Source organism: Ciconia boyciana, chromosome 1 (genome assembly GCF_034638445.1).
Source record: "Ciconia boyciana chromosome 1, ASM3463844v1, whole genome shotgun sequence".
NCBI lineage: Eukaryota > Metazoa > Chordata > Aves > Ciconiiformes > Ciconiidae > Ciconia > Ciconia boyciana.
Genome location: NC_132934.1, coordinates 5,163,448 through 5,179,915, shown reverse-complemented (window position 1 = coordinate 5,179,915; position 16,468 = coordinate 5,163,448). Strand labels below are relative to the sequence as shown.

Sequence of the window (16,468 nt, the reverse complement as noted above, 5' to 3'; positions counted from 1 at the left end):
CTCTTCTACAGTACGTAGCAGCTATTCAAAATTTAAACAAAAAGCAGTGGAAAACTTTTCTGAGGACTTCCTATTGTGTTCTACCAATTTCCCCACTCTTTTTTATTTTGTTGGAGTTTTGTGGTTAAAGAGAGGAAATGAACATTCAGAAATTACAGCAATTCTCCTTTGTTTTGACCTTCACCCTCATTTCCTTCACAATTTTTTTGAGTGCTTCAGGTGAGAGGGCTTCACAAGACATTAGACCAGCCAGCGGAGATCTGGTCTCATATTGTTCTTGCGCTCATGGGTATGACTCGGTGCTCTCTAATGCGCTGGGATGAGCACTTAAAGGTGAGGATTCACTGCACTAAATTTGGGCATCATCACGCTAAACAGAGAAAAATACGTGCTAGCTTCTGGTGATTTCTGCTGGAATTAGGTGCTTTGACTTCCCATATCTAGCCTTAACAGGAGGAGACTGTATCTTATGGTGAAGTTCCACATTATGGCTAGACCCAATCTACTTTCTTTCTGATACCAAAATGGGAGACCCCTCTTTATATAATCTCTTCTCTTGCACCACCTCTGCTGCCCATCACACCCTGGGCTGAGTCAATCAACTCGCTAGCCCAACAGAAAGGTAATCCGGAAAAAAAAAAAACCAAACAAGTGAGTAATTTTCTGCCAGCTTTGTGAGTTGAACTGGTGTCGTGGCTTAACCCCAGTCGGCAACTAAGCACCACGCAGCTGCTCGCTCACCCTCCCCCCCACCCCAGTGGGATGGGGGAGAGAATTGGGAAGAAAAAAAAGTAAAACCAGTGGGTTGAGATAAAGACAGTTTAATAGAAGAGCAGAGGAAGAGAAAATAATAATAATAATGGTGATAAAAGAATATACAAAACAAGTGATGCACAATGCAATTGCTCACCACCCGCTGACCGATGCCCAGCCTGTCCCCGAGCAGCCATCGCTGCCCCCCACCCAGCTTCCCCCCAGTTTCTATACTGAGCATGACGCCATATGGTATGGAATAGCCCTTTGGCCAGTTTGGGTCAGCTGTCCTGGCTGTGCCCCCTCCCAGCTTCTTGTGCACCCGACAGAGCATGGGAAGCTGAAAAGTCCTTGACTAGTGTAAGCACTGCTTAGCAACAACTAAAACAGCAGCGTGTTATCAACATTATTCTCATACTAAACCCAAACCACAGCACTATATCAGCTATTGGGAAGAAAATTAACTCTATCCTAGCCGAAACCAGGACAACTGGCTGGAGGAAGAGGGAGGGCCAGAGCACATGCTGGTGGGAATGGGACCTCTCCCAGTGGAACTTCATTGTTAATTTGGCTCAGCTATAACTTGTAACTTCATCCTTGCTCTGCGTTTGCATGGGAGAGCTCAACTGATGAACTCGTGGAGAGCAACACTGAGCTATCAGTCAGTTGATCTGTACAAAAGGGTTTGGTTTTGCATTGTGGTACTTGTGTTGGTGCTCATATGCTTGAATGCTTTTCCAGAACTTGCTTGTGTTTCTGTAAGAGCTATTCTTGACAAAAGGATCCTGAGATGTAAATGGCAGATGAAAGTCTGTGCTTGCGGCTGGGCCTCCTAAAGGGCTGCCTAAAGTCTCCTTTCGTGGAAATAGGTGCCCTCACGAGTGGTGAATCACTGATTCAAAACTACTCGAATGCAACAGTAGCAGTGTTGGGGTGACTGCTTAAAAACTCTGCATACTTTGCCTTCAGTGTCTTTTGCATCTTTCCTCTCCAGTGGTGCTGTTTGTGCTTTATTGGTCAGTGCTGTGCTGAAGTCCTTTGCAAAGCTCTGTCTTTGGTCCACTTTTCACTGTTTCTCCCTCAGCACCTAAGAAATTTGGCCAGCCAGCCTTTATTTTCTTCACTTCTCATAGTGACTCAGTGATTTTCCTGTTTCCCTGGACACCACCCATTGGAAAGCTGTGACCGGCCTTTGAATCTTTGCCACGTTCACTAATGAGTTGGGGGGGGAAGACTCACAGCAATGTAAGACCATGCCAGTTAAACTATGAGTTGTGGTCCTTGAGGTGACTTTGTAAGCTTTTTAAGGTGAGGATGGGCTGTTTTGCACAGCCCCTTGTGCCATGCAACCATCTTCTACAACTTTTGCCATGAAAATAATCAACAAGGGTGGCACATTTGGCCTGCAGGTTGCCAGTGCTCACCTGGGCAACTCTCAGCAAGCAACTGCTTTATGCTTGTGCAGTTGAGATGGAAACGCAGGTGGGCTTTCAAGAGGTCAGCAGGGGTAGAGAAAAATGAGAGGGATGTCCTATAAAAAATGCAAACTGACTGTGTTGCACTGAAAACATGTTTGAGATGTGGGGTGGTCCAGTTGGTCTTGCCACGATGCTTAGAGGTTCAATTGGGCTCTTAAGCTCTGCATGTTAGGTGGGACACAGAGAGGTGGAAACTTGCCTGTGCTGTGGGGTTGTTAGCCTAGCCAAAGTTTTGGGTTTTTTCCATGGTATATGCAGTGGTTGTGGTTGTTTCAGATGGCTTCAAAGGGAAGTTGGACATGCTTATGGAAGAAAGATGCAGTGTACTAACTGCTTAGAAACCATGTTTGTCTCAAGTAAACCCCTGAACCAGAAATAGTTTCGTGATAGAAACTTACCTGGGGGGAAGTGTCACACATGGTTGCCCTCATCTAATGGATGTCTCTAGGCATCCAGGAGGAGGCAAAGTGCACTGTCTCTGTGAAGGGGAGGATGTGTAGGTATGGAGAGGTGGTGATGAGAAACCTGGATTCATCCCACCTAAAGGAAGCAGGACACTCTTATGTTACCTTAGGTAAGAACATAAATATTCCCTTGGGTTCTCCCATAGATGTGGAGGAGAAAGAACCTCCATTCTATAGTGTGACTCAGAGAGATGACTACTGTGGGTCCTCTAGAGTTAAACATCTGAATCTGGAGCTGAAGTGTCTTAAAACACCTTGCAAAACCTAGTCATCTGATGCTGCCTGTATCACCAGTGAAGAGAAAGACATAGCTCCAGAAAGCAAGTCATCCCATTTTAACACAGGTCCTGGGTTGCCTTTGGGTTGAGTTGCCATCTGGAGCTGCCTGTTTCTCCCCACTGAGGATGAAGAAAGCTAACCCTGGCTGGAGCTCAATCCTTGTTGCTCATATGATGCAGACCCCTCCCTCGAGGTGGGATTCATGTCCTCTAATTCAGACATTTCCAGGGTGGACACCTGCAGCCTGATCTATGTACCATTGGATCCGTTTATATCTATGGGAGAGAGGTAGGAGCCTATAGGATGAGATTCAGTTGGCCAACCATAGACATTGGTTTTGGAATGAGAAGAAGTGGCCTGTGGTACCTACATTTCTTTGGGGATATGGATCTTGGTGACTCTCCCAAGGCCATGCCGGAGATTTGTGGTTGATCAGGTCCTGTCCCCCCCACCTCATGTAGTGTGTTAACTGCTAAAGCATTTCAGTTCTCTGTCGCTGAAAAAGTCATGAATGTATCTACATGCTATAAATAAGATGGCTAAGCAATTTGCCACAAATATGTTCCCCTTCAGTGAAGCCTGGGAAAAATCTGTGTTTCTGGAGCCACAGGTTTTGGGTCTTTTATCCCCTTTATTTCCCATAGCCAAACTTCCCGGGAGGCTGTTAACAGCTGGAACAGTTGCATTTTTATAGTGTCAATGCATGAGCACTTTAAAGCCATTGAGAGGCTCACAGATAATGACTTGTTGATTTTATTTGCCATCCCGGGCTTGTTTATACATTACGGTATTGTAGGCTAGCCAGCCTTGACTCTTTCATTGAGAAAGAGCACTGGGCCTAAGTACCAATAATTGGAAAGGGAGCTGGTATGTAAAATACGCCTAATGCCAAATTTGTCATCTCACAGGGTGCTCTGTGAAATGCTGGCACCTGGGGTTTTGCAGGTCTCCAGCAGAGCCAGGACTTTGTTCTTGGAGCCCGTGTCCTGAGGAGCGACGAACAGATCGGCTTTGTGATAACTGCTTCTCAAGTGGGCACAATCTTCATTGTTGTACATTAAGAAAGACTTTGCATTTCTCTATCTGCATTTTAATTGGGGGATCTCCAGGCAATTGAGAGAGATCAACAAGAGATGTCCTCTTCTCCCCAGCAGTAGGGCTTTTCTGATGGATGAGGATATTTGTGTACAGCCCCGTTACATGTACGGATGGGGTTGGGTCCCTTGGGCTGGTCTTATCCCTGGGCCACGGTGTCTGTGCTCTGGATGCCCCCCTGCCACATTTCTAGACGGGAACAAAGTCCATAAAAGAACACTTTGGAAGCTTACAGTCCCTTCAAAATCCTTTGTGATAAAACGAAGCAAAATAAAACACTGATACCGTGATAAATGAGTACTCTGACATTATTTTTACAGGCCTTGTAAAAGTAATTTCCTGATAAAGTCTGCAGATAAAACACGGTAAAGGAGTCAGACTTGCGATGTGTCAGAGAGAAATGAATTGACAGGGAGGGAAGGCTGCAGCTCTCACGCTGCCTCCCCCTGGGGTCTAAAACCCTCTCTAGTTGGGTTTAGAAAGGAGTGATATGAGTGATATTTTTTTAAACGGGTGCTGTTGTGAGTGTTGCTGGACTGCATGTGAATGAACCTGCCGGTGTGGCTGCGGGAACAGTGGGGCTAGTGATTCTCTCCGTGTTGGCACGTGGCAGAGTAGGACACGGGTAATAAGATTATGAAGTACAGGAGGACTTGTTGCATCCATAACTAGCATCTGTAATGCTAACATAATGAACGTCTTGTTGGCAAATTCTGGAGAAGATTTTGTCACCCTGGAGACATTGCTCCCTGCAAGGGCTGGAGGTTATATACTGAACTGCCTAAAAATCCCTGCTTCCACTGCTCTATGGAATGACTCCTTCCCATAAGACTACTGAGGAAGGCTGGAGAAATGGAGATACTTGTCTGAACTCACCCAGCAGGTTAAAGCAAGAAGCAGTAATAAAAACAGAATATACAGAGAGCATTGTGGGCTGAGGGAAATGCCTCGTGCTCTGAAGTAGAATTATCTGAGCAGAAGAGAAGAGAGCCCAGGGCTGACCTGGAAATGTCCTGTCCATGTCAGGTGTCCTGAGGTGAAGATGTCCTTGGGGTTGTTGAGCAGCCCATCCCAATAGCACAAGCGCAGATGGATGCAGAAGCGGGGAGCAACCAGGCACTTTTAGCTTTTCACCTCTTGCTTTTCATGCCAGATGTTGCTGACTTTTAGTGGGACGGGGGTTGGTTGTGCTCAGGGTGGAAAATTCCTTAATTAATTTTAAGTTCCTGGAGTAATTTTAAACCTGGGATGGATAACCATATCTGCCCATCTACTCGTGGACTAACATACTTTTTTTAGAGGCTCAGCCTTTGAAATCTCTGGACCTGGCTCTTCTCTAAAACATTAACTCCACAGGGTTGCAGGCATTAAGGCTGAAAAATTTCCCATGTCATCTAAGTTGCCTATCTGCATGATATAGATGAAGGAAACTCTTAGCAATTTTTGCACCAAGCTCCTATCTTGTGGTTAAGCTGTGGCTTATCTTTCAGTCAAGAGTGAACAAACCCCTCATTTTGGGTCAAATATCTCAAACAGAGTCAGCCTGTATGCCTGGAGGTTTTTGCAATGATTGCAAGAAACAAAACAAGGCCCATCCCTTATTCTACATTGAATTTGTCTATTTTCAGGTTGTAATCATGGAGTTGGGTTATTTCTTGTCTTGCTGGGTTGAAAAGTCATCTGGTAGCCACTTTATCGTGGGAGTAAATGTTGATTTACATCTTCATATTTAAGCAGGTTAATTGAGTTTAAGGCAAGGAGTCAGACCTTAGACTTGATGCAGCAGTGTGCAGTGTTTAACAGTGATGACAGCTCAGCGCTCCTCTTTGAATTCCCAGACAGATCTTTACCCTCCACCAGCTCTGTCTCAAAAACCCTCTTCTGATCCACTTTTTTCCCCTCACCTATGTATGTCTGGCTCCACAGGCAGCAAATAAAACCTATGTCTTCCACTTTTAATAATGGGAGATTCCCATTGCACAACATAATTTTCTGGTCCTGAAAACTGGAGACCTGTAGCAATAATTGCAATAAATTAACCCTGCCGTTTTCTTCATAAAACTGTCTGGGGAGGTTTCTTAATTCAGTTTGTCATGAGTCACTTTAATTACATCATGACCACGCTGATGAATGTTTGGGCAGGTAAGGGTCTCGCAGAGTTTGGCTGATAAATGCTTATTGCAAAGAGCTCATTGCTAGACTGTAAATATTTTTGCTCTGGGGATGAAACTGGGTTTGCGAGATTGCTTGGGAACAAAATGAAAACAATCAGATTTGGCTGATTTTCTGTAAGTGAAAGAAGATTTATTTTTAATTATTGCTGTGTGTGTTTCAGCAATGGTTTGAGGCCCCAGCTCTGCTCTACTCAGCGCAGTTATATAAAAAAAAAATAAAGAGAGTAGTAATGTCAAGCCCTTCACCCTGGGGAAGGATCATGTGGGGCAGTGGTGCAGATGGGGGAGGCATGATGCAGAGCCCCAAATCTGAAATGGGGCAAGGACAAGTGCAGGGAGCAAGAAGGCAATAGTGGTCTGGTGAGGGGTGCTGGGGGATTTGGGGGAAAGCAGCTGTAGTCTTGGGGGAAGAAGGAGGCATGGGGGCCTCAGCTGAGATTTCTGGGTGGAGGGATGCTGAGGAAGGAGAGAAAGGGTGGCAGGGCTGAATGTGGGGCTCCCCGGCCCTGAGGGTTGGGGTGTTTGCTCTACACACTGCTCAGCCAACAGAAGCAACTTCTAATATTATCACCAGGGCACTGCTGTAATTAATAGTGCCGGGTGACCTGATTTTGGGGCATGAGCAAGGCCATTGAACCCTTGTGATAGTGGACAGACAGCCACCTCCCTTGCAGCAAGAGTCATCAAATACAAAATAAAAGAGCGCAAGTGCCTGTTGCAGTATGACGGGTTTGCTCCCCCACTGCTGTGAGAGCAGAGCCATTTCTGTTTTCAAAGTGTTGGCTGCTAAAGTCCCAAAGTCTGCTGAAAGCGTAGTAAGAGTCAGTCAAACTAGGTAAGCACAGATCTTTAAAACAAGCTTTCTGTTTTCCCTTGTGTTGATGTTTATACTGGTTGCTACTCTCAACCTGAACTCTGACACAACTTTTGCCTTCTTTGGCTGTGTTTTAGGCTGCTTTTCTTTCTGTTTCTTTTTTTCTTTTGAACAGATGAGGGCTCCAGCATTGAGGACGCAGACTTCAACTGGGACGAGTTCCTGGAAGAAACAGGAGCCAGTGCTGCTCCCCACACCTCCTTCAAACACGTACGTGCTTCGTCTGAGCTTTGCTGGCATTGCGTGCGTTCCCTCTTCTTGTTTTCAGGGGTCCCTGGAGAACTGAAGTGGGGTCTGACCATTTTGGGGAGAAATCATCCCTCTGTGCATGTGGCAACCTGCATAGGAATGGCCCCCCAGCTGGTGTTAGGTGAACTTGGTGTGTTTGCATCATCTGCAATCACGCTCGGAGCGCTGTGTCTATGCCACTGCCTTATCCTCTGCCTTGGGTTCAAATTTTCCATTTTTGAGAGCTTATAGTGCTCCACTTTTGCTTATAATGCACTAATTTCTTTCTCTTCATCTATTTTTCCTTCTCCTTGTTAATTCATTGCTGTCCATCCCAACCCATAGAGATTCATCTTGCAAGAGTGCCTTATTTCTCCAAAGCTGTCCTCTTAACGCATGGTTTACTGACTAGCAGGGTCGCTCAGCACTAGAGCCCAGCATGGCCCATAGGAAACCATCTCTCAGCCTCCTGCCTGGAGACGCTGTCTCACGAGCATGAGAACCAAGTGCTTGGGGAGGTGATGCTTTTCCTGGGTGAACATGGCTCATATAGACAGCCATAGCAGTTACAGCATGGTCTGTGGCTGTGGTCCGTGTTAGTGCAAGTAGCATTTGAAGTCTCTGATATCTTGACTGATGAAGAAGATCAGAGCATGCTGTGAAAAAAGGACTCTGTCTCCAAGCAGGGTCCATCACAGTCAAGGATATTGTTGTCTGGGACCAGCTTCTCCATCCACCACCAGTTGTTTAACCTCTTCTATTCAGCTCCACGTGTGTGATGTCACATGAAGACATGGGACAGAAATTAAGCTGATGTATGAGTTCTTCATCACAGTCAATGGTGTGCACATGTGGCCACATTGGTAGATTTTTCCGGGACATCTTTGTTATCCAGTCACAAGACTGTGCTGTCAGAGATGTTGGGGCCTAGTGGGAAGGTGTTGTGATGCCTTCATCTGAGTCAAGCCATGACAAATCATGGTGGTTCTCTGTCCTCAGCTGCAAGTCCTCTGAGGATGGTGCTGCTCATCCTCCTACCTGCCTCATCAGAACTGTAGCCTGTTCTGCTACAGCCGCTTATTGGTCGGCTCCTCTTCTCCCAGCTTCACTTGGCTGGTCTGCGTGCTCTGGAGGATGTAGATATCTTCAGCATGAAGAGAGGGGTTTTAGCTGTGACGCTCTGGGCTGCTTTTCACTGAGTCTGTTTGGTGGCAGAGATGTCCTTTGGGAACAGTGTAGTTGTACTGCGGTGAGAAAGCTTCCTGAAGAACTTGTTGCTACTTTAAGAGAAGTCTCTATTTGGATGACTACATCCACACCGTTAAACCACCTTGGTCTCCTGGTGGTTTCTTGGCTTGTTTTGAAGGGGTAAGGAGATGCAGTGATGAAAAGCCTCTCTTCCATCTACATCTGAAAAAATAACACAATCCTCCACCCCCTATTTTGCTTCCATTTTAACAACAGTAGAGTGTTGCAGGATGAAGGTTGGTAATTCTCTATACTGGAGAATTACAGGGCAATGCCAAAGTTTTATTGTAGAGTTTATCCTTGGTCCAGCAGCTGTCTGGAGAGAGCATTTTGTTCCAGGGTTCTGCTCTGGGCCCTGACCCAAATACCAGATCCAGGTGAAAGTTTTGTGCTTCATCAAGCCCTTAAGGATGTCTTCAGGTGTGTGGAGATGCCCACCTCATCCTGCTGATTGCAGTGTCTCACAGCACCTAAATCCTGGGACTGTCGATGCGAGGCAAGTTAGTGCGTCCTTAGCCACTCTGCTTCACAATCTGGGTTGGCTAGGAACCTGAAAGCTGTCAGAGAAGGTTATACTGTCTGTTTGATTCCCCTCTTCTTGTGATTTCCAGTCCCAAGTTCCTTGCTTCCAGAATACCACTTTGGTCTTTGCTTATGGTGAGCACAAGGAGGAAAAATACAAATGAACATGTATCCTGCATTACTAATGAGGACCCTTAGCATCAGAAGATCTAAGATCCTATCTTACGACTAAGTAGTAAATGTCACAGACCTTCTTCAATCTTAGACGGTCTCCAGAGGTTCCTTCCAACCTCAACTATTCTGTGACTCCAGGCATTAACGCTGATGGAAGTGCCCGCACAAGTAAAGGCATGTGGAGTGTTGTAATCTGCAAATAATAAATGGCTTTGACTGGGCAGCACTCATGTCATGAGCTGGAGTGGGATGAGTGAGGGAATAGTACTGACATCCCAGAGGAGCTCAGTGTTTTCTCTGCAACTTGGCATCCCCAAGTCTGAGAAGTCCTCAGGTGGCCAAGCAGACCATATTATATTTATCTTCGTGAGTAAAAGAAGCATTTTAACCTGTCATTTAAATGAGAAGTTAATCAGAGTCAGGCTTAAACCGACTTTATAATCTCTCTGGTTTCAGTAGGAGATAAAGTACTAAAAAACCTGTAAGAACCTGTCGTTAAGCATCTCATAGGGGGTAACGGGCTACATTTTGGATGGTTTTCTGAAGACAAAGCTGGCACTTGAACCAGTGAACCAGCATTCAGCTGTTCTTTATCAACAGCACCTAGAGACATCCCACTGGCTCTTGGAAGATACGTTATGATGTGCCCACAGCAGGCCCTAGTGTTTAACAGCAGTCCCTGCAGTGTCCTAGAAGAGATGCACTGGCATCTCCAATGTCCTAAGGCAAGTTACATGTGACCTGTCACCGGTGAGATAAATGAAAGTGACATCTCCATCAGGTGGCAGGACAGCGACCCAAACCATTTGCTTCTTTCAGCAATGGGTCATGCCTTATTTACTAGGGTGCTGGGAGAGCGAATCAGTTGAGGCTTGAGCTGCTGGGGATGCATTTAGTGGAAACGCTTTCCTTGGTCTGCCTGGTACAGCATTCAGCCCTTGATGCTTGTCAAGCCTCAAGAGGTGCTTCAGTGTTGTTGTAGGACTAATTATTACAGTTGGGCTTAACTCCTAGAGGTGCTTAGTACCTGCCCTACCTTGCATGTGTCCTCTGATTTGCCTGATGGAGCTGTGCAGTGGGAAATGCAACCTCATTGGAGTTATACTGCTTTTCTCCCAGGCATTAGTGAGATTTATGATGCAAAGATGGGTACCAGTCCTCTCTTAGATGTAGTGCACCTGAGGTTACCACTGCTGGACAGCCTCTTTGGAGAATGGGGGACCTTGCATGATGGGGTATATGCCAGTGAAGTAGGAGTGGTCCCGCCCAGACAGATTGTGAAGGAGGTCGTTGGATTAAGGAGCACAATCAACTCGCGTCCTGTCCCAGAGCTGCTCTTTAAGGGCTGCATTACCTTGCTTAGCTGGGGAGGGGGTCTTCCTTCAAAGAAGAAAAGGTAACACCATGCCTTTCTCATTTTGTAAGGTTGAAATCAGCCTTCAAAGCAGTTTCCAACCAGGAATGAAATTAGAAGTGGCCAACAAGAGCAATCCGGACACATATTGGGTGGCTACCATCATTACAACATGTGGACAGCTCTTACTGCTTCGTTACTGCGGCTATGGAGATGACCGCAGGGCGGATTTCTGGTGTGACGTGATGACAGCAGATCTTCACCCCGTTGGCTGGTGTACACAGAATAACAAGGTCCTGATGCCTCCAGATGGTGAGTTCTGTGTGTTTTGTTAGGGTCATGCTCTGGTATTGGGCTGGTGGTTAATCTCCAGACTTCCAGTCCATCTGGACTGGGTACTCCAGATCCTCAACTGGTGTTGGGTGATGCAGTCAGGGTCAGGTCCCCACAGGTCAATGGGTGATTCAGTTTGCCAGTCAGCCTCTAGCAAAGACGTTTTGCCCTGGTTGGTAACAACAGAAGGCGCTTCTATAGGAAACTGTTTTAAAAAGGAAACTTACTGCTAAGTTGTAAAGATGTGATTTTCAGTTAGAGGAGAAAATGATCCTGTTCTTGTAGGAAGGAAGAATGAAATTCAGATTGAGAATAAACTGAAATAAGCAAGATCAGTTTGGGTGTAACCAAAACCGGAAGTTGGCTGTGCACTCAAGCGTTTTGCCCTGAAAGTTTAAAACCTTCCATTGCCAGATTCTTGCAGCTTTTAATGCCAGTGATTAAAGGTAGCAAAATTTGGTTAGGACATGTCCTGATTATCAGCTATTAGGTGCACAAAAGCTGAATGCAAGAGCTCTAGATTACCGAATGGGCCGTGTGGAACAGTTTGCTAATAATACAATTTGATCCCCAGTGTGTAAGAAAAAAATGGTGTTTTTTTGTCTGTGTACAGCAATGGAACAGCTGTGTATCCTTACCACTATGTAGCTCCAAGCAGAGGCATACTTGTCACTGCTACTCATATGTATTCTTACCATATATCCCATTTATTCTGGATCAAGGGAAGAAGAGATGAATATTTAGCCTCCAGCTTGTACATGCATTTAAGAAAAGTCTCATTTAAGGATTCTGCTGCTGAAGTTATTCTTTTACTTTCTGTTGCATGTGACCATCGAAAAAAGTGTACATGCCATTTGTGTGCCACATGTGATTTTCCTGGTGTAGATGCTGCCTGACCTCCCACTGAAGTGAGCTGTAGACATGATCTTTAAATCAGAGCTGACTTTCTTGCCTTGTGTATGCCGAACTCTGAGCTAAACTTACCTCTTTGTTCTGGTCTGTGTCTTTTGAGTAAACAGAGGATTGATTGCCTAAAAAAAAAAAGAATTCTTGACGACAAATATGGTTGAGAAATCTGTTGGCTTAGCACTAGTAAATCAAGCCGATGTGAGAGGGGTTAGGTGTTTTATTTTATTGGTCTCTTAAACTACCTTTTATTATGTGGATTATAATCAATGTTACCAGAAAGGTGTACAGTGCCGTAAACTAAATCTCAACATGCCAGGGTCAAGGGGTGAGAGATCTTATCGACTGTCTTAATAGAAAATAACGATTGTTTTGTAACCAGAGGCAACTGCTTTTCATGGAAATGTTGGAATCTGCTCTTTGGGTTGTGGCTACTTCGTGTGAATTGTCTTGCTTGAATGACTGCAAATGTGCGGTGCATCATACCTCCTTTCTCCTGTGGCTGGGTCATGAACTGTATGCCAGGGTCTTACATTTGGGCAACTGCCCTGTTTTGGTTTGTTTTTTTTTCCACTCCTATTCTCAGTGAATAAACTCTATTGAATATGTCTGAGTATAGCTTTCAGAAGAATAAATTAAATGCATAGATTGTAATTTCAAAAGAGATGTAAGCATTTAAGAGCTTGAATTGTATTTTGGAATGAGGCATCTAAAATGCCCAGGAGGATTTGAGCCTTCAGGACTTCTCTCACTTGGAAAAGAGAGAGGTCCTAAACATGCTCATAAATCGCAGAGCTCCTCTGGGTGTTTGCCTACAGGGTCCAGCCTGTGGTCATAGGTGGCTTTCAAAGATCGTAGCTCCCATTGGGACACCACAAAGAAGAGGCTGGATTTTCAAGAGTGCCCTCATCTGCTGTAGGGAGAACTGAGCTCTGGCCAGCTTAAAAAGGTAGTTTATGAATACTAGACTTAACTGTACGTGGATGTTTGGAGTTTGTCATGTGCTTAATTGCTTGGCTGATAAATGAATGTATCTTAACGAGCCAAACTTAATTGGAGTGCTGCGAGTTTTATCTGGTGAAGCCTGCAGGATCAGACTTTGCATTGGTTATAGAGAAAGTGATGTTCTCTATGAACTCCGTGGAGGTTTTTTACCTTTTTGGCATTGCACACTATTTTGTTGTCAAACCATTGGAAGAAATGAAAGCAAGCTTCAAATTGCATGGAGCCATTTTCTAAGAGCCTGATTCGGCACATCTGGATTACAATGAGGATATCTGTTGGCAAGACCATGCGAACAGCATGGCCAGGGCCAGTTATCTGTCATTAGGGTTTGATTTTAATCAGGAGCTGAAGGCTTTGGTTAAAAAGCAGATCTACCAAGAAGGACTTGTTTAATGGGCAAAATACCAGCACTGGGACAATGCTCTGTTTCTGCTTATGAATAAGATCAGACTGATCGGCTCTCATCTGATAAATGTGATGCCAGACAAGAATGGTACAGAGTGATAGGACGAAGAATTTCATTAGACGGGAGAGAGATGTTAAAAAATGGGCCGGTTCAGTTTAGCAAATTAATAGAGCTTGATTTAATGTTCAGCACACACAGAGCTTTTAAGGGGCAGCTGCCAAATAATTATTGTTTATGACCCCAATAGAAGGAAGTAATTTAATTTACAGACTGTTACATGATTATTTATTGGGTGACGTTAGTATTGCATCATGGGGCCTGCGAGTATAATGTCAAGTCATGTTACGTCCTCCCATGACACTATGGTGCAATGCACTAGAATAGGACTGCTCAAGCCAAATACTTGAGTTTGCAATAAAATGTATTGGCCTATGAAAGGACGGTGTGAGTGCGTGTGTGCCTGTGAGCTTCACCCTCCACCCCCTCCTTCCCTGAAGGAAATGAAGTAAAATTGTAGTTACTTCAAGCTTTGCCATTAATTATATTTTTCTCATTACAAATCGGTGTGTAATTTGAATTGCAAACTCAACTATCCTGGCAGAATAGATCTGTTTACCATTCAAAGCAAAATGAAAATTATTTAAATTAGTTAATATAGAACTCATTTGAATGAATTGGATGTTTATTCATGAACTAGCTGAGGCAAGTGTGAAGCTGTCCTTATGGTCTGTAGCTTTGGCACTGATCAGCTCTAAAGTCACGTCCTGGGACAGAGATTTCTTTTTTATTGCATATTAACTGTGGTGTAGAGCAGTGGGTAGCTACTGCCTGATGTAGCTGAGTGTGAAATTTTCATCCTTTCTGACAAGGCCCCTCAGCAATTGTAATTGAGATGAGGAAGGACAACCTGCTTCAAAGTTCATTGACAGTGGCAGGGCTGTGGTGGTATAGTAGGATTTGTTTTCTGCACTGTAGGGGTGGGATGTGACATAGACTTTCCATCAGTTAGTTAAAATTTCCCCTATTAGCCTGCATGGAAACAGGGGTAGCCTTTATCCCCTCCTATGCCTTACCCAAGCACTGTCCTCCTCAGCGCAGAGCTGATGCGGTTGTTTTTCAACATCCTCCATCCCTTGGGATGTTTTACCCATTGAACATTAAAAATTAAGGTCTAACTAAACTTTCCCTTACTAGAAATTCCTTTAACTGTGAAAGGAAAACAGGTCCCTTGCCTCATTTAGCCTGTTATTTCCATGTGCTGTTTTCCTTTGTTGATGACAGTTGGGTTCATGAACACATTTACCATCGGGTAGAAGAGCAGCATGGAGAACCTAACAAGCGTAGTAGCTAAATTATGCATTGTGAACCACGCAGAGAGCAGGAACGTCTTTTGATTGACACTTGGGTGTTTTTGTACAGATTGCAGATTTACAGCTGAGCCAACAGAGCCGAATCTCTCCTGGCACTATCTTAATGCATTCTGGGATGGGCTAGAGACACTGGACGACAAGATTATTGTGTACACTTGTAATTGCCACGGTGGTTCTGCTTTAATGTTATTGACAGATGGAAATTCAAATAGGGCATTTCTGTGTGTAGATCCGCACAGCGAGCTTGAGTCTGCTTGCAGTGTAAACCAGAAGTGGAGGAGACTGGAGATGTAAAGAAATACAGCGAGGGCAGAACCAGGTCTATATTTTGATCTTACAAGGAACTGGTACAGATGGGAAAACCTCTGAACACTGTCTATACCTGGATTTGGTGATCAAGGTGATCAATCGTACTGCAATTATGTGTCGGAAAGCAGCCTTTACATCTCTGTTACGCCAGTATAAGGAGGATTAAAGCTGAAAAGCCTGATCCTGGGGTGAAGTGAGTCCCTCTTGAATGGTGCTGAGCTTCATCAAGTGAAATATGCCATTAAAGAGTGGTGGACATAAAGCATTTTGCCTGCCTAGACTTTCTGTGAAGGTGAACATCATCATTTTACGGTTGGACTCGATGATCTTAAAGGTCTTTTCCAACCTATACAATTCTGTGATTCTGTGATTTGGTCACTATTTGAAATAGGTTTTTGTTTCACTTGCGTCAGGTTAACTTTTATCCTAGATCCAGGCCGAAGGAGGAGAATTTCACTCAGATTCTAAGTGCTGGATCTGATTCTGGGCAGGGTATGGATGAAAACTGAGATAAAACTTGTGCCACAGCAAACCGGGTTGCCTTCAAATGACAACTTTTTTTTTTTCCCTTTTATTTTTTTTTACCATTATCTGAATCTGTCACAAAGCCAAATCCTGCTGTTTGAGATCACTGGTGTAAGGGAGGGGAGAAGTGGATCTGGTTGGCCATGTCAAAACTTATGGACTCACCGGATTCTGCATAGTCAAAAGGTGGTTGGCTGTATTGCACAGCTGATTTGTGTGCAAGATGTCAGATAGATGAATAGATAGATGGAAGAAATAAGTTAACTTTGAGCCAATTTTTCCATTTTGTTAGTGCTCAAGTGAAATCATTGATGGATGTAGTGGTTAGAACAGATGGTAGGACTGGACTACAGCAGAAAGTAGTGGGATTGAGAGAAAATGGGGTGCAGGAGATGGCAACAGGAGCAGTAAGGGGAGATGGTGAGGCAGGAGCAAAGAGAAGAGCAAGCCTTGAGCAGTCACTTTCTGCTTGGGGTGTGGATTTGGTGTCATTCAAGACTCCCTAGGTGCACAGGAGGCTTTTTTGAGGGACACAGCTGGGTGTGGTGGTGATGTGGCCCATACACTTGCCTTTCAGCATCATTCTTGGAGGTCGCTTGTGTCCACAAAGCTTGTCCACAGGTTCTTCAGAGTGACACAGAGATAATGTTCCTGAAAATAGATGAAGGCTTCCAGAGCTTCTCTCTCAGAAAATGCGATCACAGATGGTTTTTTTTAACTGAAGCCAACTTTCCCCTGGTAATCTCATCCCAGAGGAAATAAAACTTAAACTATGCCTGCAGGTCCATGATAATAGTGCAGGTAGGGGAATCAGATGGGCAGGGTGAACTTCTTTTATCTTTGTGAGGAGCTGGCTTGCCTCCACTGGCTTATCTGAGATGAGTTTGCTTTTCTACTGGTATAATTGAGAGCAGATCTGGCCCCGGTTTAGCTCTTTCACTGAAGGCTCACCTGAAATATTACTTCCTAAG

The 16,468-nt window shown here is 44.6% G+C and overlaps 1 protein-coding gene across 1 annotated transcript in view; it reads left to right on the top strand.

The window, feature by feature from the left end:
• The window catches only part of SFMBT2 (Scm like with four mbt domains 2), a 100,945-nt gene that overhangs the window by 328 nt on the left and 84,149 nt on the right, over positions 1-16,468 (top strand). Inside the window, exons 2-3 of the mRNA XM_072865683.1 lie at positions 7,233-7,327; positions 10,715-10,955. Of these exons, the coding sequence (XP_072721784.1) occupies positions 7,233-7,327; positions 10,715-10,955 (336 nt within the window). The remainder of the gene's footprint in view (positions 1-7,232; positions 7,328-10,714; positions 10,956-16,468) is intronic.